The sequence below is a fragment of the Hyla sarda genome, chromosome 7 (assembly GCF_029499605.1).
Source record: "Hyla sarda isolate aHylSar1 chromosome 7, aHylSar1.hap1, whole genome shotgun sequence".
NCBI lineage: Eukaryota > Metazoa > Chordata > Amphibia > Anura > Hylidae > Hyla > Hyla sarda.
In genome coordinates, this window is record NC_079195.1 from 105,004,168 (window position 1) to 105,031,213 (window position 27,046).

Below are 27,046 nucleotides of genomic sequence, written 5' to 3' on the forward strand. Positions count from 1 at the left end.
GTTATAATTAATGACTTCTCTACTTTAAGAATAAAGACCAATGCATGCAGTGCCTCACGTAACCGCAAAACGAACACGTTAAGTGACCGTGAAGAAGTATGCTTTTCATGTGTTTTACTATATGGCACACAACGCACAATAAGGAGCGGCAATACTTATACTTTCCATAGTGTTGTGTTCCGCTGTTACAGGGAACCCATGGGTAACCTAGCCTCTCACTGATAAGGGATTAAGTAAATATGTTTTTTTGCAGGACTAGAGACACTTGTATAAGTGAAGGGAACGGAGGGTCAATAGTTCAAGACTGAAGCTGTAAACCATTGGAAAAACTGCTGCCATTCAGCTAAGGCTACAAAAACTTGTAAACTCGATTGTTAGCTTAAAGGGGTACTCCGCACCTAGACATCTTATCCCCTATCCAAAGGATAGGGGATAAGATGTCAGATCGCCGGGGTCCCGCTGCTGGGATTGCTGCCCGGGATTGCGAGTTCGCTCTGTGCGTAATGACGGGCGATACAGGGGCTGGAGCATCGTTACGTCATGGCTCTGCCCCTCATGATGTCACGGCCAGCCCCCTAAATACAAGTCTATGGGAGGGGGCATGGCGGTCATCACGCCCCCTGCCATAGACTTGCATTAAGGGGGTGGGCTGTGATGTCACGAGGGGCGGAGCCATGATGTCACGCTGCTCCGTCCCCATTATCGCTCTGTATCCGCCCCCCAAACTCGCTCTGTGTAGTAATTAAAGCGCGGTGCCGCAGCGGCGATCCCGGAGGTCCCCAGCAACGGGACCCCGGCGATCTGACATCTTATCCCCTATCCTTTGGATAGGGGATAAGATGTCTAGGGGCAGAGTACCCCTTTAAACATGACTATGGGATTCTACTAGGAAAATCATGTTTTATAATAAATGCCCCTTCCTTGATCCTCCCACTGCCCTATCTTCAGCAGCAGATCATCACACAAACTGTTCAATAGAGTAGACTGTTGGCTTCCCAGCCAGTAGTCCTGTGGTAATGACAGGTATGTTGCCTTTCTTTCCTTCAAGGAATGTCTAAAATACATTTGCATATTAATACAGAGGAGTCGGAGTTGGAAGTACAGAAAACTCCAGAGTCGGAACATTTATCTACCGATTCCACAGCCCTGATTTAAATGTTGACAGATAGTTCGCACTGACACTGATGCTCCAGGACAGCTTGAATATCTTTGGAACTTCTTTGGGGCTGCTTATCCACCATCCGGACTATCCTGCATCGACACCTTTCATCAATTTTTCTCTTCCATCCACGCCCATGGAGATTAGTTTCAAACTTCTTGATAATGTTGCGCACTGTGGACAAAGGCAAATCTAGATCTCTGGAGATGGACTTGTAACCTTGAGATTGTTGATATTTTTCCACAATTTTGGTTCTCAAGGCTTCAGACAGTTCTCTTCTCCTGTTTCTGTAGTCCATGCTTAGTGTGGCACACACAGACACAATGCAAAGACTAAGGCCCTGCTCACACTACAGAATTCTCGCAGCTGAATTCCGCAAGCGGAGATTCCGCCTGGCAGCCGCCGCCGAGGATGCTTCGGCCCTAGGGCCGCGGGGCACTGAGCCGTCACCATTGACGGCTATGGTCCACTCGCGGAATCCGCGCAAAGAATGAACATGTTCTTTCTTTGCGCGGAACACTTTCAGCGGCGGAAATGTCCACAGCTGAAATTCCGCAGTGTGAACGGGTTCTCGCCGAGACCCGTCCACACTAATGTTAAAGTTCACACCACGGAATTCTGCGGCAATTCCGTAGTGTGAACGGGGCCTAAGTAAACTTCTCTCCTTTTTATCTGCTTTCAGGTGTGATTTTTATATTGCCCACACATGTTTCTTTCCCCAGGTGAGTTTAAAGGAGCATCACATGCTTGAAACCATCTTATTTTTCCACAATTTTGAAACGGTGCCAATAATTTTGTCCAGCCCATTTTTGGAGTTTGGTGTTACATTATGTCCAATTTGCATTTTTTCCTCCCTTTTTTGGTTTAGTTCCAATACACAAAAAGGGAATAAACATGTGTATAGCAAAACATGTGTTACTGAAATCCTTGAAATTTTCTTGAAAAATTTCAGGGGTAACAACATTTACGGCCATGACTGTATATTAGAGATATATATATAATAAATGGACATGAAATTGACACACATTACCTTAAACAAAAATTTATTATAGGAAGGGACAGAACAATATCACATTAAAAATCAGTCAACATAACAGACAAGATCCATCTTTAAACTCAACATTAGATACAAATTTAATTACAAAACATTGTTCAAACTTATTTGTAACAGAGGATTTGATGATCACTTACTGTAGTATACCGCAAGTAGTTTACAACATAAGTCCTAGACTATTTTCATTGAAGGATTAGGCTAAAGCCTTTTCTTTAGGCGGTCCAACTGTGGCCACGTACAGGTGACTGTATTAGTGCAGCAGTACCTGGATTACTATAGAACCTTATGGTCATGTGATTATTACTATTAAAGCATAAGCACCAAGTCATCATAGTAATTATTGCTTAATAACAGCTTTCCTCACAATAAAGACCAGGTCAATATTTAAGTCACCATTGTCTTTAAGCTACATGGCGACTTACAGGATTTCACATGTACTACTTTGGTCAGTAGTTGTTCCACTACTACTTGTTAGTATTAAAATCCCTGAAAAATACTTTAATGAAGATTTCGAACCAATACTTGAAACGGTCCATTCGGAAATCAAACATTAAAGAAGCAACCAATGTTTATTGCTGAAAAAAGAATTCATAAGTGATAATCAGTATGGCTGCATAATCTGTTATAACTATGTTCAAAAAGTGGCCCTGCAATAAAACAGATCAATGAAATGTAGATTAGGCCTTCATTTTACTCAATTAGTATACTTGCTAATAGACGGGAGTAAATTGATTTGACATTAAATATTATAAGATCAAGTTTTTCATAGACTTTGCACAAATCCACATTGCAAGCAAAGAGAAGTAGCTTTGTAGTATATTTTATTAGAGAAAAATGTCTAATTTTCTACTTATCAGACTTCTTTCTACCCGTTCCCTCCTAAATTCATTATTCACTCTGAAAAACTGCTAAAGGTCCATTTTAATAGAGACAATAATCTCTATGCAATTTGGATACATGCTTCCCCTGAAATATTTGGATAGGAAAGGGGAAGTTGGCTTCAAAGTGAGGCAGAGGTAGAAGCAGCTTGTAAAACATTGTATATCACCAAAATGTTTTATTATAAGGGTACAATTACACTGCTCAGTACTGCTTTATAATGTCTGCCATGCTGCTGCTTAAGGGTGTGCTATAAAGTTGTGTGCAGTGTACGAGAGTCATCATACCAACTAGTCTCCTCCTACTTGCTCAAGGACAACTAAAAACTAGAAAGGATTTCTGCAGAAGGAAAAACTAGATTAAAACAGCAAGTATAGGTTATATAATGGCCAGAAATACTGAAACCTATATACATACACACAATAGCTTATCTTGAAAAGTTTCCTAGAAGTTCAGGTACGCTTTAAAAGACATTTGATCAATTCTACAAATAGCTACAGATCAGTTTGTGAAATGTAGCTCAAGACTAAGGTGAACTTGCAAAGGCTGTCCAAAGTAATACTGTGATTTTTATTTTGGAAGAAAATATTTATCTAGCAAGTAAAGAGGAGAAACTCCCTGTTAACTCCAAAGTCTGTACTGCCTCCAACCTGCAAAGGATGATTACCAGCATGTGCTCAGACTCCAGGACAAAATTAAATAAAAAGAGAGAGAAACACATAAAAAAACCTGAAAAACCTCACTGCAACCATGAAGATTACTGCACTCCAAATATAAAACAGGGCAACCAGGACAGAGGTCATTTGCCCAGGGCATATTATACGCTATAGGAAACTTTATTTTGTACTAACTTTAAACTTAGAAACACTGTAAAACGGTCACATAGCCAGTGTAAACTTAGACTAGAATGCACCAGATTTAGGGTAGGGTAACACAGAACAGATTTGCAGCGTATTGTACACTGCGGATACGCCGATGATGAACTCTACAGTGCGTCTGCCCATAGCCGCAATCTGCCACTACAAGCAGACAAAGTATTCTTCGAGTTATCGCACGCATTCGCAGTGTATTCTCACATCACGAATGCTCTCTGCCTAGCTCAGGGAGCAGGAGAAGCAGCCGTGATGTGTGCGAGTACAATGTGTCTGCTCATAGCGGCGGATTTCTGCTACAAGCAGGCACAGCTGGAGGCACACTCTAGGGTCTATCATTTGCGGATTTGTAGCGATCCGTTCCGTGTGACCCTACCCTTATCTGGTTTATGCTGTTAGACAAAAGTGTCTAAAGCTGCACTAAATGTATAAACCTACACTACTTAGACAGCTTAATTTGGGCAACAGTTGTGTGTTAACATTTTGGAGTATGGTGTTAAGCCATACTCTTTCCAGAGAAATCACACCCCTAGTCAGATTAGGCTATATATAGGGGACATTTATGAAGCTGTTTAAAATAAAAACACTGGCTGCTATCGGCAACAGAGAAAATCACAGCACAACTTTTACTTAGTACACTATTGTACACTTTCAGCTTCATAAATTTGCCCTATAGTGTGCCAGTTTTTTGACCAACTTGCCCCAGAATTCTAGCTTGTTTGCAACAGTAAATTTGCCGAACTGGGTACAATAAGAAAAGAAAAAAATCTGGACAACATGGCTGCTTTTATTTGCACTTTTTTTTTCTAAATCTACCCAATAATGTTAAAAAACTTTGAAATTTAACAACTCTGAAAGGATGATAGGTGTGGTACACTGTCTGTATATAAAAATGCCAGTGTTAGTGTAACAGTAATAACACTTAGTAAAAAGGAATGTTCAGAAAATATACTGAAACTCTTCTATTAAAAATTGTGCAGATAAAAAAAGTGGTTACCACAGCAACACCAATCAGATACAATTTTTTCTAGCACAGCAAGCTGAAATGTTCCTTGCCCCCGAATGTGGTGGCATAAATTACAATTTCTAACATGTTGTTATTGCAACACCATAACACGTTGACGTTACATAAGCCCGTCAGCTTTGAAATCTAATTATGTATGCTAAAATGTGATTATATATGACAAAGATAGAACAACTTAAATGGGTTCTCCGCATTCGACAATCTCTACATGTTAATCGGTCAGGGTCTCACTAGTCACTAAAATGAGCAGCGAGAATCAAGTGGCTATTAGTTTCACTCCCGCTTACTAGGAGGTCTGTCCAGTTGCACTAGACAGCTCTACTTAAAGTCCACGGAGCCTATCTAGTGCAAGTGGATGGAAAATGCAGAGAGCAGGGGAGTGAAGCTCACAGCTGCATGCTTCTCCCTGCTCTTTCTAATGATTGGTGTGGAGCTTGATTGACCAAAACTTTTGACTTGTTTCTGTGACAAAACAAAAGTTCTTTTTAAGGACATGTACATTTTTTCAACTGTTTACAAAAAAGGCCTCCTGGGACCACCAGGAATCGGCTGGTGTGTGTGAGAAAAAGCTGACAGTAAATGTATAATATCTCTGCAACACCACCGTAAACAGAAATAGCATTATATATTACCAATTCCAATCGACGAACTGCCTGTGTAGTACAGGAGAGGTCCTCCAGAGGGATGCTCTCTGTAGCCACTCTCCACTCTAGCCAAGGGATGAGGTTTCTAAACATATAATTTCTTTAAAAAAAATGCTCCCGGTATTATAACTTGGCTCTATTCAATTCAATGGAACTGCAGAACCATACCCAACATGGAGACAGATGGGGAGCTTTTTGTTTCAAAGAAACTGGCTCTGTTTTTCAATTCCTAGATAACCCCTTCAAAGGGGTACTCCACTGGGGGGGGGGGGGGGGGAATTAATCAACTGGTGAAACAGATTATTAAATTACTTCTATTAAAAAATCTTAATCCTTCCAGTACTTATGAGTACTTATTTTCTGTCTGACCACAGTGCTCTCTGCTGACACCTCTGTCCGTGTCAGGAACTGTCCAGAGTAGTAACAAATCCCCAATCCTGCTCTGGACAGTTCCATGGACAGAGGTGTCAGCAGAGAGCACTTGTGGTCAGACAGAAAGGAAATTCAAAAAGAAAAACTTCCTGTGGAGCATACAACAGCTGATAAGTACTGGAAAGATTAAGATTTTTTATAGAAGTAATTTACAAATCTGTTAAACTTTCTGAAGCCAGTTGATAAAAAAAAAAAAATTCCAGCAGAGTACCCCTTTAAGTCTTCACAGAGAAGCTTGTGATTCTTACCTCAGTCTTTATAAGAAATCAAGAGAAAAAAAAAAAACAACAACAAAGATACAGCATGTAATTATACCCCAACAGAATAGTGGAATTTAAATGAAATGCTGCTTTTAAATAAGTCTCTTACCCTTTCCCCTGAAAATCTGAGGCTGGGTTCACACCACGTTTTTGCAACACAGTTCCCGTATACGTTTTCAATGTGAAAACCATATGCAAAACGATGCATCTTGTACAGTTTTGTCCGTTTTTTTCCCGTACCCAAAACTGTAGCCTATCACGGTTTTGGTCTGGGTGAAGAACCGTATGTTTTTTTTTTTTTTTTTTTTTTTTTTTTTTTTTAACATGGGAGTCAATGGGAACCGTACAGAACAGTTTGTGCGTACAGTTCCATCCAGTCTGCCTTGACACTGGTCTGGTTTGACACCAAAAGTTTTCTTCTTTCAATCAAACAAGTGAAACGTTATTCATAATGGAGAAATTCATAATGTTAAAAACTTAAAAGTTTTTTTTTTCTTCTTAAAAACGGATGCAACCGGACATTTTTTTTCAACTGTGTACGAGTAAAAATTTGTTCCCATGTTTTGATACAGTTTAGTCCGGTTTTGAGGAGTCCGTTTTTCATCAAAAACCTGATACGGGAACTGTATTGCAAAAAATAAAATAAAACGTGGTGTGAACCCAGCCTTACAGCTCTGTCCAGCTGGTTATTTGTTCTCTTAAAATACTGCTGAAAACAACTGTGCTCTGTTACACAATACTACTCAGTAAAGATATAAAGCAAGGGATGCAAAGTCAGAAAAGGGAATAAAGACTGTGGCCGGCGTTTATCATTGTAGGTGTAAGTGAAGCATTTATCATTGTAGGTGTAAGTGAAGCATTTTTCTACACAGTTTTTTGTGTGCTGGTAATGTGTAGGAGAACCAGATTTATTAAATGGTTACAGAGCATTTGATACATTTTGTGCAGGTCACATTTTCTGAAATTTCTCTCTTCACATACACCAAAAAGCTAAGCTAAGTCTGGGCTGGTGTACTTCTAGAGACTTTTCAGTGGCTTTGTGCCTTTTTTGCGCCTTTTCACAAAAAGGCGCAGTTCATAAAACCCTTCCATATCATGTGTATTGCAAAAATCAGTGGATTGCAACTCAAAACCAGCAGAAATGTGTAAACCAAAAGGCGCAAATAAACCCTGCTTGCGCCTTTTGTAGACACAAAAAAATGTCTAAAAACAATGATAAATGTCACCCTGTTTCTCTGCACAGGATTCCAGGCCTAACAAACAAACCTCAATAAATGCAAGGTTTTCTATGTACGGCCACTAAAATTAAAACATAAACACACATTAGCAGCATAAGATAAGATGCACTGTAATAAACCCCTTAAGGGTGTATTCACATGTACACAGTATCTTGCACATATCTGATGCGCAGGATTCAAAGCTTCAGAGTTCAATGTAAACTAAATGACTAAACACATCAAATACGTGCAGGATACTGAATGTGTGAATAGACCCTAAGGGTACTTCCACAAGGCCGAATCTTCTGAGAGTTTGCCTCTGCAGGTTAAGCGGTGGCGGGAAACTCCCAGAAGATCCGGCCATGTGGACGTACCCTAAAATTAGATACTTGAAAGAAGTATAGAGAGTTCTGCGCATCAGTATAGCTAGCACTGTTCTCAGAGATGCCAACTGACAAACAGCAGCTCACATACTCTTCCCAAATGTCCCTTAAAGGGGTACTCTGCCGTTAGGGGATAAGATGTATGATCGCTGGGGTCCTGACCAGCTATCTGCACGCAGCACCCAGCGTTCTGAATGAATGCCAGGTTCCAGCATCAGTGGTTGTGATGTCACACCACACCCCCACCATTCATGTCTATGGGAGAATGCTGGGTGCTGTACAGAGATTGCGGGGGTCCCAGCGGCGGGAACCCCTGCGATCAGACATCTTATCTTCTATCCTTTAGATAGGGGATAAGATGCCTAGCGGTGGAGTGCCCTTTTTAACGCTAAATGCCAGGTAAAACGGTCACGGACGATTTTCTTAACAAACATGAACAGAAATGTGCAAAAATGATATTACATGGACATTAAGGGTAGACTTTAGAGGGTAAAAATGCAAGGGTAAAGAGGCTTCTGCTTAAAGTGATAATCTTGCATTTACAACAAAAATGGTGGGGAAGAAGCAGCCAGAAAGGTAGAGATGTATAAACTAATAGATGTATAGCTACAGAACACAAAAAAATTAAATGCTTGATGGAAATGTGAGTACACCTGTATTGCAACTGTCAAATCACGTTACATGATGACAATCTTGTTTATAAAAAATAAAAATCTATTCCTGATTTGTTAGACAATTCAAAGATTGAATCTAAAACTGAATGCAAACTACAGGTTATACATACAGCATATACATAAATTCTGTAAAACTGATCAGCCAGCTGGGTTTTCGGTTCTTATATTCCCTGCATTATTTGTATTAGTTTAAGATGTGCCATAAATATAATTAGACATCTTTATAAAAATCTCTCTAAAAAGGTTGTATCTTACAAAACAAAAGGTCATCTTATTTACAATTGTAGTTACATGTAAAATCTGCAGTATTCTACAAAATTGCCAAAACGAAGCAGCAGCTTGGGATATGTGCTCAATTTTATACATTGAGCTATTTACACAGTACAAGCCGCCATTCTGTAGTGCAGGATCAAGCAGTCTTGTTTAAATGCAGGACCTGTCGCATGAATTCATAGGTGGTGAAGGCTACTGCCTGAGATGGGATACAGCGGATGTAGTTGAGAGATAAGCCTCTGTATACTCCTCTCCTTATCCCATGCTCTTTGAAGATGTATTTAAGGGTCTGAAGCATGGTCCTGGAAAAAAAATATATATAGATTTGTAGATTACCATAAATAGACACTGTCTTTGCAGACTGTTCCAGAAAACTGTGTAACAGTAGTAGATGCAGTGTTAAGTAAGCCCAGCTTCATTTTGTGGCAATAACACTAGTTAGAGGACAGTCTGATACCTTCACGTTAATACTTTGTAATAAATACTACAGAGCACCAAGCTGGGTAAACAAGTAGGACAACTTTTTTGGGGAGTCAAGTTAATTAAAAAAATAATTTATATTAGACTGCGGACTGTTGAACCTATGAGAGTTTATACTAGACCAGTGTTTCCCAACCAGGGTGCCTCCTTCTGTTGCAAAACTACAACTACCAGTCTGCTGGTGATTTGTAGTTTTGCAACAGCTGGAGGCACCCTGGTTGGGAAACACTGCACTTGACAATGGGTATCGAGAATTTGTAGGTTGTAGCTGCAATGGTAACTACAGCTACAATTCTAGTAGAAAATTTAAAAATCAAGGTTGCATTTGTGGCCAATCACTATATAGAGGCCTGTACTCCGTCAAAACCTGCCAGCTGTGCCACTGGCTTGTTGTTTCCAAATGTTTGTTTTACAGCCCCACTGCTATCAATACTGCCACTCAATAGTGAATCATATTGTGAAGCATAAATATAGGTTCTGTTCCCTTTCCAAGACAATGCCAACCACATGTGCACTGCAGAGTTTCTATAGATTTCAAATAATGTTGTTGTGCTCTGTCCCGTTCTGTTCGGCTCTTCTTTTTGCACACAGTGGCCCCAAAACGGGTCAGAGCATGATTGACTCCTCCGGGTCCTGACAGACCCCTTGACTTGAACAGGGTCAGTCAGTAATCCAGTAGTTTACCGGAGAGGGAAAAAAAAACAGTGCATGCACTATTTTTTTTCGACTAAACTTTCATCGTTCCAACGGACTCGCCAACGGAGCTTCGTATAATGTAGCCCGATGGCAATATGAACAAACCATTAGTGCTTTTCTGAATGTCCTGTATTTACTCACCGACACTTGTCAGAGTCTGGTAGAATAGCTGCCAACTGCATTCTACGCCGTGTAACGTCCAATGGATATCTACAGGGGAATAAAAAATATTAGGGCCATGATTTTAACGATAGATCATTGCAGCAAAAACTTCAGATGCTTAATACAGTGCTGGTCAGACGACCTCACTGTTGAAGGCAAGGGCCCGTCACATCCAACATAAGCCAGGAAAGTGACATTCCTGGACCTGGCAGAATGTCAGGAATGTCAGCATAGCTATCCACATTTCTTTCACAACAATGCATGCGCCATAAGTGGTTCTATTAGGATATGCTGCAAATATCTGTGTGGTGGGGGTGTCATCCCTGTCAACTACTAGAACAAAGTAGTAGTGGTATTAAGAAAGTGCCATTTTGACTAAAGGTCTCTCGCTCTCAATAGACAGTAGATAAAGTAGAAATGTGCACTGTAACTGTCACTGCCACTTTGTTCCAGCAAGGTCGGCAGTATACCCTAGTTACATGCCACCTTTGCTCTATGAGGAGTGTTCCTTATTTTAGTAATGTCAGCATTACTCATCTGTGGTAGTCCAGATTCTACCAGTATGTAGAAATAAAAAAATACTGTCTATAGAGGATCTTTACCTTCAATGAAAAGGCCTAAATGCTATTGAAAATATGGATAACATTTTTCACACATACAGTGCCTTGCAAAAGTATTCACCCCCTTGATTTTCTTCTTATTTTGGTGCCTCACAACTTGGAATTAACATGGATTGTTTGAGGATTTAGATAATTTAAATTTACAGAACATACCCACAACTTTGAAGATTTTTTTTATTTATTTATTGTGAAGCAAACAAGAAATAGGAAAAAATAACAGAAAAAGTCAACTTATATATAATAGTATAACTATTCAACCCCCCCCCACCCCCCCTTAAAGTCAATACTTTGTAGAGCCGCCTTTTGTGGCAATTACAGTTCCAAGTTGCTTTGGATAAGTCTCTATGAGCTTGACACATCTTTCCACTAAGATTTTTGCCCATTCCTCCCTGTAAAACTGCTCCAGCCCCTTCAAGTTGGATGGTTTGTGCTAGTGAACAGCAATCTTTAAGTCTGACCACAGCCATTCCAACACATTTACATGTTTCCCCTTAAACCACTCAAGTGTTGCTTTAGCAGTGTGTTTGGGGTCATTGTCCTGCTGGAAGGTGAACCTCTGTCCTAGCCTCAGATCATGCACGGAGTGGTACGGGTTTTGCTCAAGAATATCCCTGTATTTAGTACCGTCTATCTTTCCCTCAACTCTTACCAGTTTCTCAGTCCCGGCTGCTGAAATCCCCCCCCCCCCCCCCCCCCCCGCATGATGCTGCCTCCTCCATGTTTCACTGTGGGGATGGTGTTCTTTGGGTGATGTGAGGCGTTGGGTTTGCGCCAGACATAGAGTTTGTACTCACCATAAAATCTCTTGTAGCCTTCATTTGGAGGCCCCTTACTGATGGTTATATCAATAACTGGAAAACAATATCCAAACAAAAAAATGAAGAAATGGGTGGGCGCGGTGTCCCCCCAATGAAGGATACGAGTAAGGAATTTTACAGTGAGTACAAAAAAAAAATCTCCTTTTCGCGGTTGCTCTTCATTGGGGGGACACCAATACTGATGGGACGAACCAAAGCAGCCCCCTAGGGTGGGAATAACAACCACTAGCAAAAGGGAACCCACTCGTCCATAAGGCCTGCAGACGAGACCCAAGCCAGAGAAAACCAAGGCCTAGAAACAGATCTCCCGGGATATCCCCCAGCCGTCAGGAAGGGACCGTCCTTCAAAGGCACTTTAAACCTACGTTCCTCTGGCTTCGACTAGGAAGCCAGAGGGACCGGAACCATCCCAGAAGGAGGTAGGAAATCAACTCTAAGGAACACAGAACCAGACAGAGGGCTAGCCCGGCTGGGAAATAAAAATGTAAAATGGCACATCTGTAGACCCAGAACCCCTATCCAGGAGCCCGCCGCGAGCACCTGGGAGGTGAAATAGCTCAACTGGTGTAATCAGGACAACCGGAACGCCCTCCATTTCGAGAGAACATGGACCCCGAAGGAGGAGATGGAAGGGAATAATGGCCAAGAAAGGAGTGGAAGTCCCTGAAAGAGAGTATCCAGAACAACGGAGTGACCGACATGGGAAGTGGAGGTTCCCGAGTCTCCCAGAAGACGTACACACGAAGGGTAAGGAAACCCAATGTACACAAAACGCTCCAAGTGACAAAGATTCTGTACAGAGACAGAAGAAGTGCAGTACAGAAAGACCGCCCCATAAATGAGATTTCAGAGAAATCTGGGCAGGACTGCTACACATGCAGGAGACCTCAACCATCCCTAAGGCCCAAAGAACCAGGAGGGCCGACCTAGAGAAGTAGGCACGCCACATCTAAACCAGGATAGTGGCCAAGACAAGGAGACCAACCGGTCCTGGGCCCCAGCGGTCCGAGCGGACAAGAGCACTCCAAAGCAACAACCCGTCCGGATGGGAATGGAGGGGGAACAAAAGGGAACCTGGCTGGGACTCCCAGGCTCTGGGCACAGAAAGGTAACTCTAGAAAAAACTGTCAGTGTAGTGCTACTGACACAGTCAAGGGAAAGAGGAACACACCCTACCAGTGGTGCAATTTAGTCCGGGTGGCCAGAAGACACTAAAAATAAATAAAAAAAATTAGATAGCACAACTGGTGGCAGCACTTGTCAGTCCGCCCCTGTACAAAACATACATGCATACACATATAATACATACACAGGCCACTTCCCCCCTATATCATACATAACATGCATACATCATACATAGACACATCATACATACACCCGCCTGCCCCCCCTTCTTCTCATACATTACATACACACATCACACATACACCATACACACATCATAAATATACACCATGCATATGCACACATCATACATACACCTGCCGCTGCCCACCCCACATCATACATTACATACACACATTATATATACACATGACATACACCATACATATGCACACATCATACATACACATGCCTCTGATACACCCCCCCCCATATCATACATTACATACATATACAACAACCCTTCCCGCCGCCTGAATGCTCTGCCTCCTCACCTGAGCCGGTGTGAGGTGAAATCCCCAGCCCGTGCAGTGCGTCTCCTCACACACACACGTCCTCCCCCTGCTCAGTATTTTCCCCCGTGAAAACTTGAAACCTCCCCGTGATAAATGAGGTCCTGTGTAGACAGAGCAGGGGAGGGGAGGAGCTGTGTATAGGGGAGGGGAGGAGCTGTGTACATCCTCATTCTCCCCGTCTTATTGTATTATGCAGAGCTGCGCTCTCCATCCTCCGTGAGGAGGGATGAGGGGGCGTGGTTTAATTATCTCCTGCAGACGTGCGACCTCGGGCTCTGCCCTCGCTCCTCCCCGCTCTAGCTTCGGAAAACTTCGGAGAGCGGTCCAAATTTTTCATGGGTTTGATTTTTTTCACCGGTGTGAGGTGCAGACTCGGCTCCTGCGCCTCACACAGGCATTAAAGAAAAATAAGGGGGAAGTCGGTCTGTCCCTGCTTGCCTGATACAGGGCTTAATCTATGAAAAATTCACCTGCCCGGCGCCCGGAACTTCATGTCCCGGGCGTCGGGCAATAGGATTTCCACATCCCTACTAGTGCTGGGTTGCATCCTGACTACATTTTGCTGTTATTTTTTCCGCATACTGCTGCATCTCAAACTTGTTTTCTTTGACACTAAACAGTTAAATGCCACCAATAGTGGTGATCTTTGTCATTACTGGCAGATGTCAGCAGCAGATAGCAGCCGGCACCTGCCAGGTATAGAGCGGGCTTGGCTCCCTTACACACCCCATGATATAAATATATGTCATGGGTTGGGAAAGGGTTACATTTCATCCTCAGGAAGCTATATTATTCTTGTTAGGATATGTTTACACCGAGTAATTTAAGGATTCCCCCCATTAAAATCCAACTGGTATCCAAGCCTTATTGATTTCAAGGGTAAATTTGATGAGAATTAAAGTTTTGCCTTAAAGGGGTTCTCCACTGGAAAAAAAAAAAATTCTAAATCAACTATTGCCAAAAAGTTAAACAGATTTGTAAATTACTTCTATTTAAAAATATTAATACTTCCAGTACTTATCAGCTGTTATATGCTCCACAGGAAGTTCCTTTCTTTCTGATCACAGTGCACTCTGCTAAAACCACTGTCCATTTTAGGAACTGTCCAGAGTAGAAGCAAATCCCCTTAGCAAACCTATGCTGCTCTGGACAGTTCCTGATATGGACAGAGGTGTCAGCAGAGAGCACTGTGGTCAGACAGAAAGGAAATTCAATCCACTCATGTGGATCATATAGCAGCTGATAAGTACTGGAAGGATTAAGATTTCTTAATAGAAGTCATTTACAAATCTGTTTAACTTTCTGGCCCCGGTTGATTTAAAAAAAATGTTTTCCAGTGGAGTACCCCTTTAGAGGGGTACTCCGCCCCTAGACATCTTATCCCCTATCCAAAGGATAGGGGATAAGATGTCAGATCGCCGCGGTCCTGCTGCTGGGGACCCCCGGGATCCCCGCTGCGGCACCCCGCTGTCATTACTGCACAGAGAAAGTTCGCTCTGTACGTAATGACAGGCGATACAGGGGACGGAGCAGCGTGACGTCATGGCTCCGCCCCAAGTTACATCTCGGCCCGCCCCTTTAATACAAGTCTATGGCAGGGGCGTGACGACCGCCACGCCCCCTCCCATAGACTCGTATTGAGGGGGGCGGGCCGTGACATCACAAGGGGCGGAGCCGTGACGTAACGATGCTCCGGCCCCTGTACTGCCAGTCATTACGTGCAGAGCGAACTCGCTCTGTGCAGTAATGACAGCGGGGTGCCGCAGCGGCAATCCTGGGGGTCCCCAGCAGCGGGACTGCGGCAATCTGATATCTTATCCCCTATCCTTTGGATAGTGGATAAAATGTCTAGGGGCGGAGTACCCCTTTAAGAGTTGACTTATTAATCTGCTTTGATAAGGTATTAAAGAGAAACTGAACAGGAAATAAAGCGGATTTAAAGAGGTCTTTGACCAGGATTTTTCCTCATAAATTTCTTAGTAAAAGTTACCCTTACCATGTCTTACAGTACTTTCCTGCTTGAGTGTCAAACTGAAGTGAGACAGTAATAACTTACGAAATAGTCTGCGCAATTGCTCCAGCCATTCCACCACATAACAAGCTAGAAGGAGTTTTCAAAACCATAACTTCTGGGTTGTCTGAAGAAGGTTTTCCCAAGAGTTCTGGGAAGTGTCTTAGTCCAGTGGTCTTCAACGTTTCAAAGGTAAAAAATGAAAATCCTGTGAAAAAAAAAATAAAATGCACTGTCAAAAGAAGAACAGCAGCTACCACTTGTTTCATCCTGGCCTGTTATACATATGGATGCTACCTGACCAGATTTCCAGACTTTCTTTATCCTAATAACAGATCATCACTATCAATCAGTGGAAATCTGACTTTACCACAACCTCTATCAAACATTATCTATAACATTTTATAATAAGAGAAAATTCAGCTCGAAGTAGATCTTACAATATATGCCCTTTTCTTGGTAACCACATATCCAGATGGTAAAAGATCATAACATTGCTTGGTTTAGTAAAAAATATACTGAGCATGGTTTGCTTTACTAAATAAATGTCATCAGGCAGCAGGTAATGTTATATTACACAATATTAAACTAAACCTTAAACAATGTACAAATGAGGTTTACAGTTAATCTGTTCACCTTATTTGCAAGCAGGACTCCCTATGGTCAGCATCAACAGATACCAGTTACTATTCTTTATAAATGTGAAGTTTCCAGGATAACATACCTGCATAAGGAGCCATTCCCACAACAGTAGGTAGAAGCCCTCTGTAGTACCCACGAAATCCTCCTTCCTAAAATAAGTAACAAGTATGAAAATATAAGTGTTGTACTCAGAGGTGGTTAACTTTAAAAGGTAATCTCTATCTTGATGGCATATTGCTACGATACAACATTATATTTTGATTGTTTGGGGGTCCAACCTCTGGGATCCCACTGATCCTGAGACTAAAGAGGACAGAGTCTTTATAAAAGGCTTCTAAACATAGAACATTAACTGCTAAACTGTGTGAGAACCATTACTGCTTACAATTGTGATATTTAAATGATGTCGCTGTAAGCAGTAAGCATATCTAAAAAGGACAGGATAAAGGTATAACCCATACTTGCATCCAATCCACATGCCTGCAACAGGAGCTTGTTACACTTTAACACAAACAGCACTTTACACATGACTACTGCTGTGATTTATAAGATGTTAATGAACAATATAAATCCTACAACTACATCAATATTTAAATGTTATGGATCAAACAACAACAAATAACATACCTTTGTGTAAATAGTTTTAAATGTTTGTATAATGCCAGTGTATCCAAGTTCTCCTTTCACTTGAAATGCTAGACGTGCTCTGACCATATCAAGCGGATAGGTACAAATGACAGCAGTGATACCTAGAACATTAATAAGAATGGGAAAATTAATAGGAAGGCTTACACTATAACTGACTGTGCCGAGGTCCCTGTGATGCACGATACCCTACATGCCTACATTAAAAAAAATTTAAGTCTTCGTTTAAATCATTCTAACTCAATAACTTAACGTTCTAAAGACCTGCCTAAAACTGCTTTAATACATTAAAATGCTTACTACTCATTTTTTATGGCTCAAAGGACAACCAGTGGATTGTGCCAGTGGTGCCAACTAATGTATCCAGATTAAAAGGGTACTCCGGTGAATAAACCTACAGCCCATCCTTTCACTCTCATCAACCTATTTAATTGTCTAAATATAATGAATTAGCTATATAGAGGTTGTCACTTAAATGCATTAAATGAGGGAATTACATCATCCTGCCATCCACTCAGTCTCTGTCCAAATGCCTCTCAGAAAGCAGCCCTCACCCTCCTGAGAGACACAGACCATATGGTTTCTGCCTGCACTGAGGGAGCATGCTCTCATTAGTGCAGAGAAATGGGAGGTGTGTGCAGCCGTAGCCAGAGACTGAACGTCTCTTTGCTGCTCAGAGCAGGAGGGTGGGGGCTGGCAGAGCAGAGCTGCAATGATTGCTGGGAGATGTTGGCAAGGGGAAGGAAGGATGGCAAAGAATATCAAGCAGCCAGATAAGACAAAAAACTGGCCACAGAAGCCATGCATATCAGGCAGGATGGTTTACATGGAACACATCCATGTAGTTTGGTCAGCAATAGCAAAGAAAACTCCAAAGAAATCAGCAGGATCAAACAGGTGCTGGGACTATTCTTAGTACAAAGGAAGTTTATTACCCATAATGCAGCGTGTTTTGCAGAACATCCGCTTCATCAGGCGGAACGCGCTGCATTATGGGTAATACATTTCCTTTGTACTAAGAGTCCCAGCTCCTGTTTGATCTTGTTGATTTCTTTGGAGGTGTGTTCTTTGCTATAGCTGTCTACCTTGTCAGAAGCGGCTGCAGGGTCCCGTTTGTTTATCTCTTTATGCAGACACCAAAATTGTACTTGGAAGGCACAACCAACATTGGTGAGCACTAGAGATGAGCGAACTTACAGTAAATTCGATTCGTCACAAACTTCTCGGCTCGGCAGTTGATGACTTATCCTGCATAAATTAGTTCAGCTTTCAGGTGCTCCGGTGGGCTGGAAAAGGTGGATACAGTCCTAGGAAAGAGTCTCCTAGGACTGTATCCACCATTTCCAGCCCACGGGAGCACAAGTTCCTGATGCTATCACACTACGGAGCGTTGTGTTCCTCTTGTTTTAGTTCATGTAGTGTGGTGGCTTTGGAATGTGTGTGTGTATGTATATATATATTTCCCTGGAGTAACCCTTTACAACACAGTTATAAAGTATATTCTTGTGCACAAGACAGAAAAATTCATATGCCTTTTATAAGGTTTTGTAGATACATTTACAAACTAAAATTGCAGCTGTCTATACTGTCCCACATAATGTACTGATACTGTACCTGCCATAGATCCAGCCAATAATCTGTGCACATGTTCTGATTTTCCAATTTTTACACGCAAGAACTACAATAAAAGTGATATAAATAGTCAGTTATATACTTTGGTTTACAGGAACTCAATAACAAAATGGTTGTTTATTGCATCTAAAACTGGTGTAAAAGGAAAATGTTAAGTTTCTAATAAAAAAAATTTTAAACTGAATAATGGTTTCAGTACTCAAATTTGGGATATATTCACAGATCTACAGGTGTATATGTTCTATAGAACCCTTAGGCTAGGTTTCCACGCAGGTTTTTTCTGGCATTTTTTGGAATACTGCTACAGCAGTTTTAAGCCAAAGTCGGAAGTGAATTTAAAAGTAAGGGGACGTAAACTTCTCCTTCATGCTGGATTCACTTCTGACTTTGGCTCAAAAACCGCAGTAGCAGTATTCCAAAAAAATGCCAGAAAAAAAACTTTGTGGAAACCTAGCCTAAGATAAATGCCCACCCTGGAAAATCACTTTATTCTTTTATTTAAATAGGTCAAACATTCGGTACAATTCATTTTCTTCATATAGACCCAAACTCTAACTTTCACATACAGAGTTCTAAATCCCCAGCATAGCGAGCATACTGTTCATACAACAAACTTAAAAGGGGTATTCCAGGCCAAAACTTTTTTTATATATCAACTGGCTCCGGAAAGTTAAACAGATTTGTAAATTACTTCTATTAAACAATCTTAATCCTTCCAATAGTTATTAGCTTCTGAAGTTGAGTTGTTGTTTTCTGTCTAACTGCTCTATGATGACTCAAGTCCCGGGAGCTGTGCAGTTCCTATGGGGATATTCTTCCATCATGCACAGCTCCCGGGACGTGACATCATCATTGAGCAGTAAGACAGAAAACTTCAGAAGCTAATAACTATTGGAAGGATTAAGATTTTTTAATAGAAGTAATTTACAAATCTGTCCGGAGCCAGTTGATATATATAAAAAAAAGTTTTTGCCTGGAATACAAATACAGATATCACCAGCGCTCCCCCTAGTGGTGGCAGTATGCAGACAAAATTTGGAGCTTAGCATCAGAAAAACAGAGCTTTGTCTGCTACCAAAGATATTAGCTGTGCAAACAAACTAGCAATAAATCTCACAAGGTGGAGATTCACCTTAACCAAACCTCAACATTTGAAATACTAAGGCCCCTTTCACACTACCATTATCCTCCTGTAAGAACTTCCGTCATTAAAGGAGTACTCCGGGATAAGAAAACTTATCCCCTATCCTAAGGATAGGGGATAAGTTTCAGATCCCAGGGGGTCCGACTGCTGGGGCCCCCCGCGATCTCCCGTACGGGGCCCCAACAGATAGCGGCCAGTGGCTGTGTCCGACCACCGCATGACGCGGCAGCCGACATGCCCCCTCAATACATCTTTATGGGGGAGCCGAAGCTCTGCAATCAGCAGCCTCCGCCATAGAAATGTATTGAGGGGGCGCGTCGGACGCCGCATCATGCGGTGGTCGAAATGAGCTATTTCGGCAAAAAGCAGAGAGTCCCGTACAGGAGATCACGGGGGGCCCCAGCGGTAGGACCCCCCAGCGATCTGAAACTCATCCCCTATCCTTAGGATAGGGGATAAGTTTACTTATCCTGGAGTACTCTTTTAACTCCCATCAGAAAGTCCATAAAACGGCCGTCAAAAAATCCCATTCATGTCAATGGGATTTTTTGACCATCCTTTAGCATCAGTTATGTCCCGTTGTGAATAACGGTGCATGCACTAATTTTTGTCCGGTCAAAAATAATGGTGGAATAACGGACGTTAACATTTTTTTACCTTTTAACGGGTGTCAGAATGCAGGAACATACCGGTAGTGTAAAAGGGGCCTTATATGTGAGCAGGAAGTACAAAACAGGCTCAGGATGTAAGCACCCCCCCTTGGACCAACGTAATCACAGAGTGCAGAGAGACGATGGTGTGATAAAAACAAAGATTAATCAAACAGGAAAATTATAGTTATAGGTCTTCACAAATCTAACAAAAACAAATTAAATTTGGTATGACCCTTATATTTTAATAGTAGTATGAACATTTACAATTTGTCTTGCAATTGCTGAAAAATAAAAAAATATATATGGCTCTCACAAGGAGGGGGCAAAAAAAAAAAAAATTAAAATGCCATTGCCAAACAAAAAACTAAAAACTGCTGTGTCAGGAAAGAGTTAAGCATAGCCACTTAACAGCTACGCGTACAGGTTTTTCTAGATTAACTCTAGCTTTCTGCTATTGATGAGGTGGAGTTCAGCCATAATATAATCTAGAGGCAGATTTTACAGCTACAAAGTTCGACTCTGAGCAGGATGTTATGTTGGACAACAGTGACCTGTGTACAGCACACAACCTTTAGTCACATGTTTTTTTCTTGTAATAACATGCTTACAGCAATAAGCATTCATACCTGAAAAAACAACTGCAAGGCAAACTTGATGAAGTCTTTAAAGGGAATGTGTCATCAGAAAATGACTTTTTTAATTAAATCAAGGTGTTATATTATAGATATTTGTTAAGTACTTTTATTTTCCATTTTATTACATATTTTAAAAAATAATCCTGAAATCCCACTAGGCATAATATTAAGCTGATGCCAGTATAGATCATGTTACAGCAGTGTCCTCCTTATCATCACAGGCAGAGTTGCACAGTGAGCGGGTGAAAGGGGACACAAGTAGATAGAAACGACAATAGCTAAAGCTCAGACTCCCCCTCCCTAATGAATGACCTCTGGACAAGCCACAGAGCATGCTTAGAAAACATTTCTACTCTAGTAAATAAGGTCTGGGTCAGTGTATTGTGTATCTGTTCATGGAACATGCTATAAAGTATAGCTTCCCTCATAATATAATATGGCCTCTCTTTTCTCTTCTGAAGTAAATTCTAAACTGATTTATTGTCACATCAAAGATTAAAGAAGAAAAGAAGTCCTGGGTAGCAATGTTGCACGAAATCTTAATTTATTTCATTACTGGCAGATACACCAGAATGACAAAACAGAAAGTGACGTGTTTCGGGTCTAACACACCCTTAGTCATACGACCACGGATGCTTTCTGCCACCCCAATGTATGTGTTGTTATTGTAATAAATTCATTATAAATTCATAAGTTTTTATGCAAAATTGCAATGGACTGGACTTCTGTTTTTCTTTATTGGTCCTGGGTGTAATCCTAGAACAGACTATCCGTGCTGTGGCTGGGCCATATTTTGGCAAGCTGGACTTAATTGTCTATTCACATAAAGGATTATCTTTGATCTGGTTAGGAATCATCTTAGCAGTTGAGGAGAGAAGAGAATGGCTGAGAAGAAACCTTTTAGAGAATTGCTTCTCTAACAGACTTTAATAAATAACAGAAGCTGTGGAACTAAATTCAAGAAGGTCTTTTCTTTAACCATGATAAGTATAAAGCAATGAAAATGCTTTTCAGCAGTATCCATAGCCTTTAAAAGGGGTATCCAGCAGGTAAGGGGTTCAAAGCTATGGCTATTGTGTGCCTCCCGTATGCTAGTCTGGTCCCCCTCAGCGATAGTCTTTCTGTGCTGCAGGGTGACTGTAGGGCACAGGGAAGCACCCGAGACCAGCATGTCATACTGCAGCTAAGTGAATCACTGGCCAAATAAGACATTGCTGCGGACAGTGATTTGCTGAGCTGAAGTATGACACACTAGGCCCAGGAGCTCCCCAATGCCCAAACAGATCACACTGCAGCACAGGAAGGGGATCACATTGGGGGACCATAGAAGGACACAGGAGGAATGGCAGGAGAGCTGGAGGTAAATACAGATTTTATTGTATTCCACACAATGGGCATAGCTTTGAACCTGCCCCCCTTCTACTAGATAACCCCTTTAACGACTACTTTGAAGTTAAAGGGGTTATCCAGCAGGGCCTGACTCTCTCCAATGAACCCTCCGGCCCCAGACACTCATCTCAGCAGCGACGGCCCATTCAGCCAATCACTGACTGAGGTGGGACACTATTGTGGAGCTTGGGTGAGTAGGCCATCACTACTGGGAAGAGTACATCTTGGTGGGTGGGGGCCAAAGCGTTCAGCAGGGAGAGTCAGGCCCTGTCCTGCAGATAGGGGATACATTTTTAAAGTAATGTGTCACCATTTTATTTTTTTAATAAACAAATTGTTCTCTCAAGATAAAGCATTTCATTTATGCATTTAGTTTTAGGACAATGTAGTTTTAATGTTATTAATAAAGTGTACTGGGGGCTGCCATTACTGTAGCCTCTTTGTGGTGTGTCACTTCACAACACTTACACAGTTGCTTTATGGCAGGTACAGGGCATAGGAAAGTTAAGACCCAGAGTGCCTCTTAGAAAAGCATTGACTGCTTACTGTACATATGCAAAGCACAGGCTATGGGGAAATGAAAGGGGGAGCCAGCAGCCATTCTCTTTTAATAAGCACTGTCAGATATAAAAACTTTTGATATGTTGTGAAGCATATAGGTTTTGCAATTGCTTTCATTAGAAAACTTAGTATTTCATACTGAAAAAGCCAGTCAAACAACTGCCCCCTGCCTTCTGGAATGCATTAAGTCCTGCAGTGTACACTGCTCCGTCCTGGACATTTTGGAGGGGGGAGGGGCTGTACACACTGGAGACTCATGTGAAGAGAAGAGGAGGGGGAGGGGCAGGAAGACTGCTGCCGGGCTCTCACTGATGTCTGCTGTTTGAGAGAGACAGAAACACTGCATTGCAGACGAAAAAGTAAGTGTCCCTGCATGTATGTGTGTGTGGATATATGTGTATGTGTGTATATCAGTGTGTCTATCTAATGTGTAAGAAAATATGAAGCCTGTGTGTGTGTGTGTGTGTGTGTAATAAAGGGGGACTACAATCATATGCCTCCAGCTGTTGCGAAACTAAAACTCCCAGCATACCTGCACAGCCAAATGATGTGTGGGCATGCTGGGAGCTGTAGTTTTGCAACAGCTGGATGCACCCTAGTTGGGAAGCACTGGACTGAGCTGAGGGAGCGGGTGGAGGGGGAGTGGTGATCACAGTGAGTACCCGCCCCCCTGCTTCTGGTGGACAAAATTAAGGTATTTCAGAAATAAAGCTAATTCTGAGAGAAATGTAGGTCATAGACACATAAAAAAGTACATCATCAGGATGAGATGCTGAGCAACATATAACAGTTTTGTTTTTTTGAGTGATCTGACGGGTACACTTTAAGTCCCTGCGGAGCAGTGGCCGATCAACAGAGCAGAGAGCATTATAGAGGTGGATGGGGGACCCACACAGTCACATACATTACACAGTCCTGCCCTGGTCTCCTCTCAGCTCACTCTGCAGACATGGGACGGGTTTATACATAGTTTAGAACTGAGGTCCCTTCCGTCCTCCATCCCCCTGCTGACCTCTGTGACCTGCCTGTCAGTCCTGATGCACAGCCCGACCTCCTCCCTGTGTAATGTACTGAAAGGCCAAAGAGTGAGACACCTCCAGAGCTGCCACACAACCCTTCTGTGACATCTCTCATCCTGAATGGCTTACAAACATTTTGGTACTAAGCAGATCAGGAGCCTGGGAAAGTTGTGTGTGATAGTCACACCCTGTAATGACTCATAGCCCTGTTATGATTACAAAGCCTGATTGTGTCACACAGCTGTCCAAGGCTCCTGATCTGCTTAGTACTGAAATTCTGGCAATTAAGGAGCCTGGGAAAGCTGAGTGTGGCAGTCAGACCCTAAAATGACTCATGGCCCTGTAATGATAACAGAGCCTGACTGTCACACACAGCTTTCCCAGGCACATGAATGGACAGAAATGTGTCAATACAAAGCAAATTACATGCAATTCAGGAGCCTGGGAAAGCTGTGCGAGCCATTCAGGCTCTGTTATCATTACAGTGCTTAACTGTAACACACAGCTTTACCAGGTTCCTTAATTTTCATAAACGTTTCAGTGCAAATCATATCACGTGCCCTTCAGGAGCCTGGGAAAGCCGTGTGTGACAGCTAGGCCTTGTTATCATTACAGGACCATGAGGTAATTCTTTACAACCTCTGCCCCGCCACTACTGTGATCTGCTCACCCCGCTCCTCTGCCCTCTGTTTTCTGGACCACTGCTTCTGTTCTCCACTGCTCTGGAATGAATGTATTTCGGAACATTTAGGGTATGTTCACATGGGTGAATGTCCGGATGAAAAATTTCCATGTGGACATTCACTCGACAGCGAATCGCTGCCAGAACATGCCAATGCTAGGACCGCTTGGAAATGCCTTGTCTCATAGACAGCAATGCATTTCCGTGCAGAGTCCGCAGAAAGAATAGACATGTTTATTCTTTCTGCGGAGACTAATCAGGATTTTCGCAGCATAAACAACTGCTGCGGAAATTCCGACATGTGTACGGTGCAGCAGAATCCCTTTGCTGTCTCCACCTTCTCCAGAGCTGTAGTCACTATTTTACCGTCACATTACATCTTATACTCCAGTCACCTCCAGAACTGCACTAAATATTCTGCTGTTACATCACGTCCTACTCTACAGTCACCTCCAAAGCTGTACTCATTCTGCTGTTATAGAAGGTCTTATCCTTTAGTCAATTCAAAAGCTGCAATTGATATTCTACTGTTTCTAATGTCTTATCCTCCAGTCACTTTCAAAGCTGCACTCACTATTCTCCTGTTATAGAACGTGTTATCCTCCAGTCACCTTCAATGCGGCTCTCACTAGTCTGCTATTATATAATGTCTTATCCTCCAGTTACTTCTAAAGCTGCACTAACTATTCTGCTGTTATATGACGTGTTCTTCTTCAGTCACCTCACTATATTGAGCGTGCATATGCATTTGTTTCTGTACAGAGTGTACCTCGGTACCAGACTGTAGTGAGTGTGTGTGTGTTCCTTTACTGTATTGACCGCACATGTCCCTTACTCTACTGAGTGTGCATGTGACTGTACTTGTATACCTGACTGTACTGACCGTGCATCTGTCTCTGTACTAAGTGTACCGGACTGTACAGAGCATGCATGTGTCTCTACTGAGCGTACATGTGTACCTTTACTATATTGAGCGTGCATATGCATGTATCTCTGTACTGAGCATATGCATGTTCTGACTGTACTGAGCTTGCATGTCTCTGTATGAGCGTACATCTGTGTCTTACTGTATTGAGCATACGTGTGTGCCTGAGTGTACATGTGCATGTCTCTGTACTTAGTATACATGTGTACCTGACTGTATTGAGTGTGCATGTACCGAGCAGACGTATATACTTTATTGTACTATGTGTGCATGTGCATGTCTCAGTACTGAGCATACGTATATACCTGACTATACTATGCGTGCATGTGTTTGTCTCTGTACTGAGCATACGGGTGTACCTGACTGTACTTAGCATGTTTGTGTCTCTGTACTAAGCCTGTATGTACCTGACTGTATTGAGTGTGCATGTGCTAGTATTTTTGTACTAAGTGTACATGTAAACCTGACTGTACAGAGCGTGCATGTGTCTCTGTACTGAGTGTACATGTGTATCTGATTGTATTGAGCGTGCATATACACGTGTCTCTGTATTGAGCATATGTGTGTACCTGACTATACCGAGCGTGCATGTGTCTCTTACTGAGTGTACTTGTGTACCTGTCTGCACTGAACATGCATGTGTGTGTCTTGGTACAGTCAGGTGCACGCATACGCTCTGTAGAGAGTCTGCAAGTCTGCATGAGTCAGCAATTAGATCATTAAACAAGATTGTAGATGTGCACCATGTCTGTCTTCTACCTGAATTCACATTGTGTTTTCTATCCCCCTTTTTTTTTTTTTTTTTTTGAACATGTGTCTGCACTCTTCCCCACCCCCTCAGCCCAACCCTATATAAGTAGTAGTTAGCTACACATGGGCCATTTCTTTCCTAGCAGCCTCCCAGTCTGACTGGGAGAGCATGGTAAGTGAGCTGTAACACTCTGTTCACACTGGTGTGGTGCTGTGCGGCGTCTGTTGCTGCCATGGCGCCATGTCTATGGGGAGGTGCGACCCATAGACTGGTTTGAGTGGCATTGGGGCCGCTCTGCCAGTGGGTCGTTCCCCCTGTGGGCACTGGTGTCACCGCGGTGGTGGTCGCCGCCCAGTGCTACACCATTTTATGCTAGGGACCCACTCTAAATAGGTGGCCTTGACGTGGCAAGTGGGCTTTGTACTTTTTGATCAAAACGTATATACTAACAACCTGTTAGTTTTTGAAATTATGCTGAGTATCAATTAGATCATTATACAAGATTGTAGATGTGCGACCATGTCTGTCTTCTACCTGAATTCACATTGTGTTTTCTATCCCCTCTTTTTTTTTTTTTTTTTGAACATGTGTCTGCACTCTTCCCCACCCCCTCAGCCCAACCCTATATAAGTAGTAGTTAGCTACACATGGGCCATTTCTTTCCTAGCAGCCTCCCAGTCCGACTGGGAGAGCATGGTAAGTGAGCTGTAACACTGTTCACACTGGTGTGGTGCTGTGCGGCGTCTGTTGCTGCCGTGGCTGTGGGGAGGTGTGACCCATAGACTGGTTTGAGTAGCATTGGGGCCGCTCTGCCAGTGGGTCGTTCCCCCTGTGGGCACTGGTGTCTTGGCAGTGGTGGTCGCCGCCCAGTGCTACACCATTTTATGCTAGGGACGTTAGGGACCCACTCTAAATAGGTGGTCTTGACATGGCGAGTGGGCTTTGTACTTTTTGATCAAAACGTATATACTAACAACCTGTTAGTTTTTGAAATTATGCTGAGAAGCAATTAGATCATTATACAAGATTGT

At 42.3% G+C, this 27,046-nt stretch overlaps 1 protein-coding gene across 2 annotated transcripts in view; it reads right to left on the minus strand.

The window, feature by feature from the left end:
• Positions 1-2,194: 2,194 nt before the first annotated feature.
• The window catches only part of SLC25A16 (solute carrier family 25 member 16), a 31,960-nt gene continuing 7,108 nt past the window's right edge, over positions 2,195-27,046 (minus strand). For both annotated transcript variants that reach the window (XM_056530288.1, XM_056530286.1), the window contains exons 5-10: positions 18,239-18,302; positions 16,607-16,728; positions 16,062-16,128; positions 15,383-15,545; positions 10,189-10,257; positions 2,195-9,173 (exon numbers count right to left, since the gene is read on the minus strand). In XM_056530288.1, coding sequence (XP_056386263.1) covers positions 9,008-9,173; positions 10,189-10,257; positions 15,383-15,545; positions 16,062-16,128; positions 16,607-16,728; positions 18,239-18,302 — 651 coding nt within the window. In that variant the 3' untranslated portion in view covers positions 2,195-9,007. The remainder of the gene's footprint in view (positions 9,174-10,188; positions 10,258-15,382; positions 15,546-16,061; positions 16,129-16,606; positions 16,729-18,238; positions 18,303-27,046) is intronic.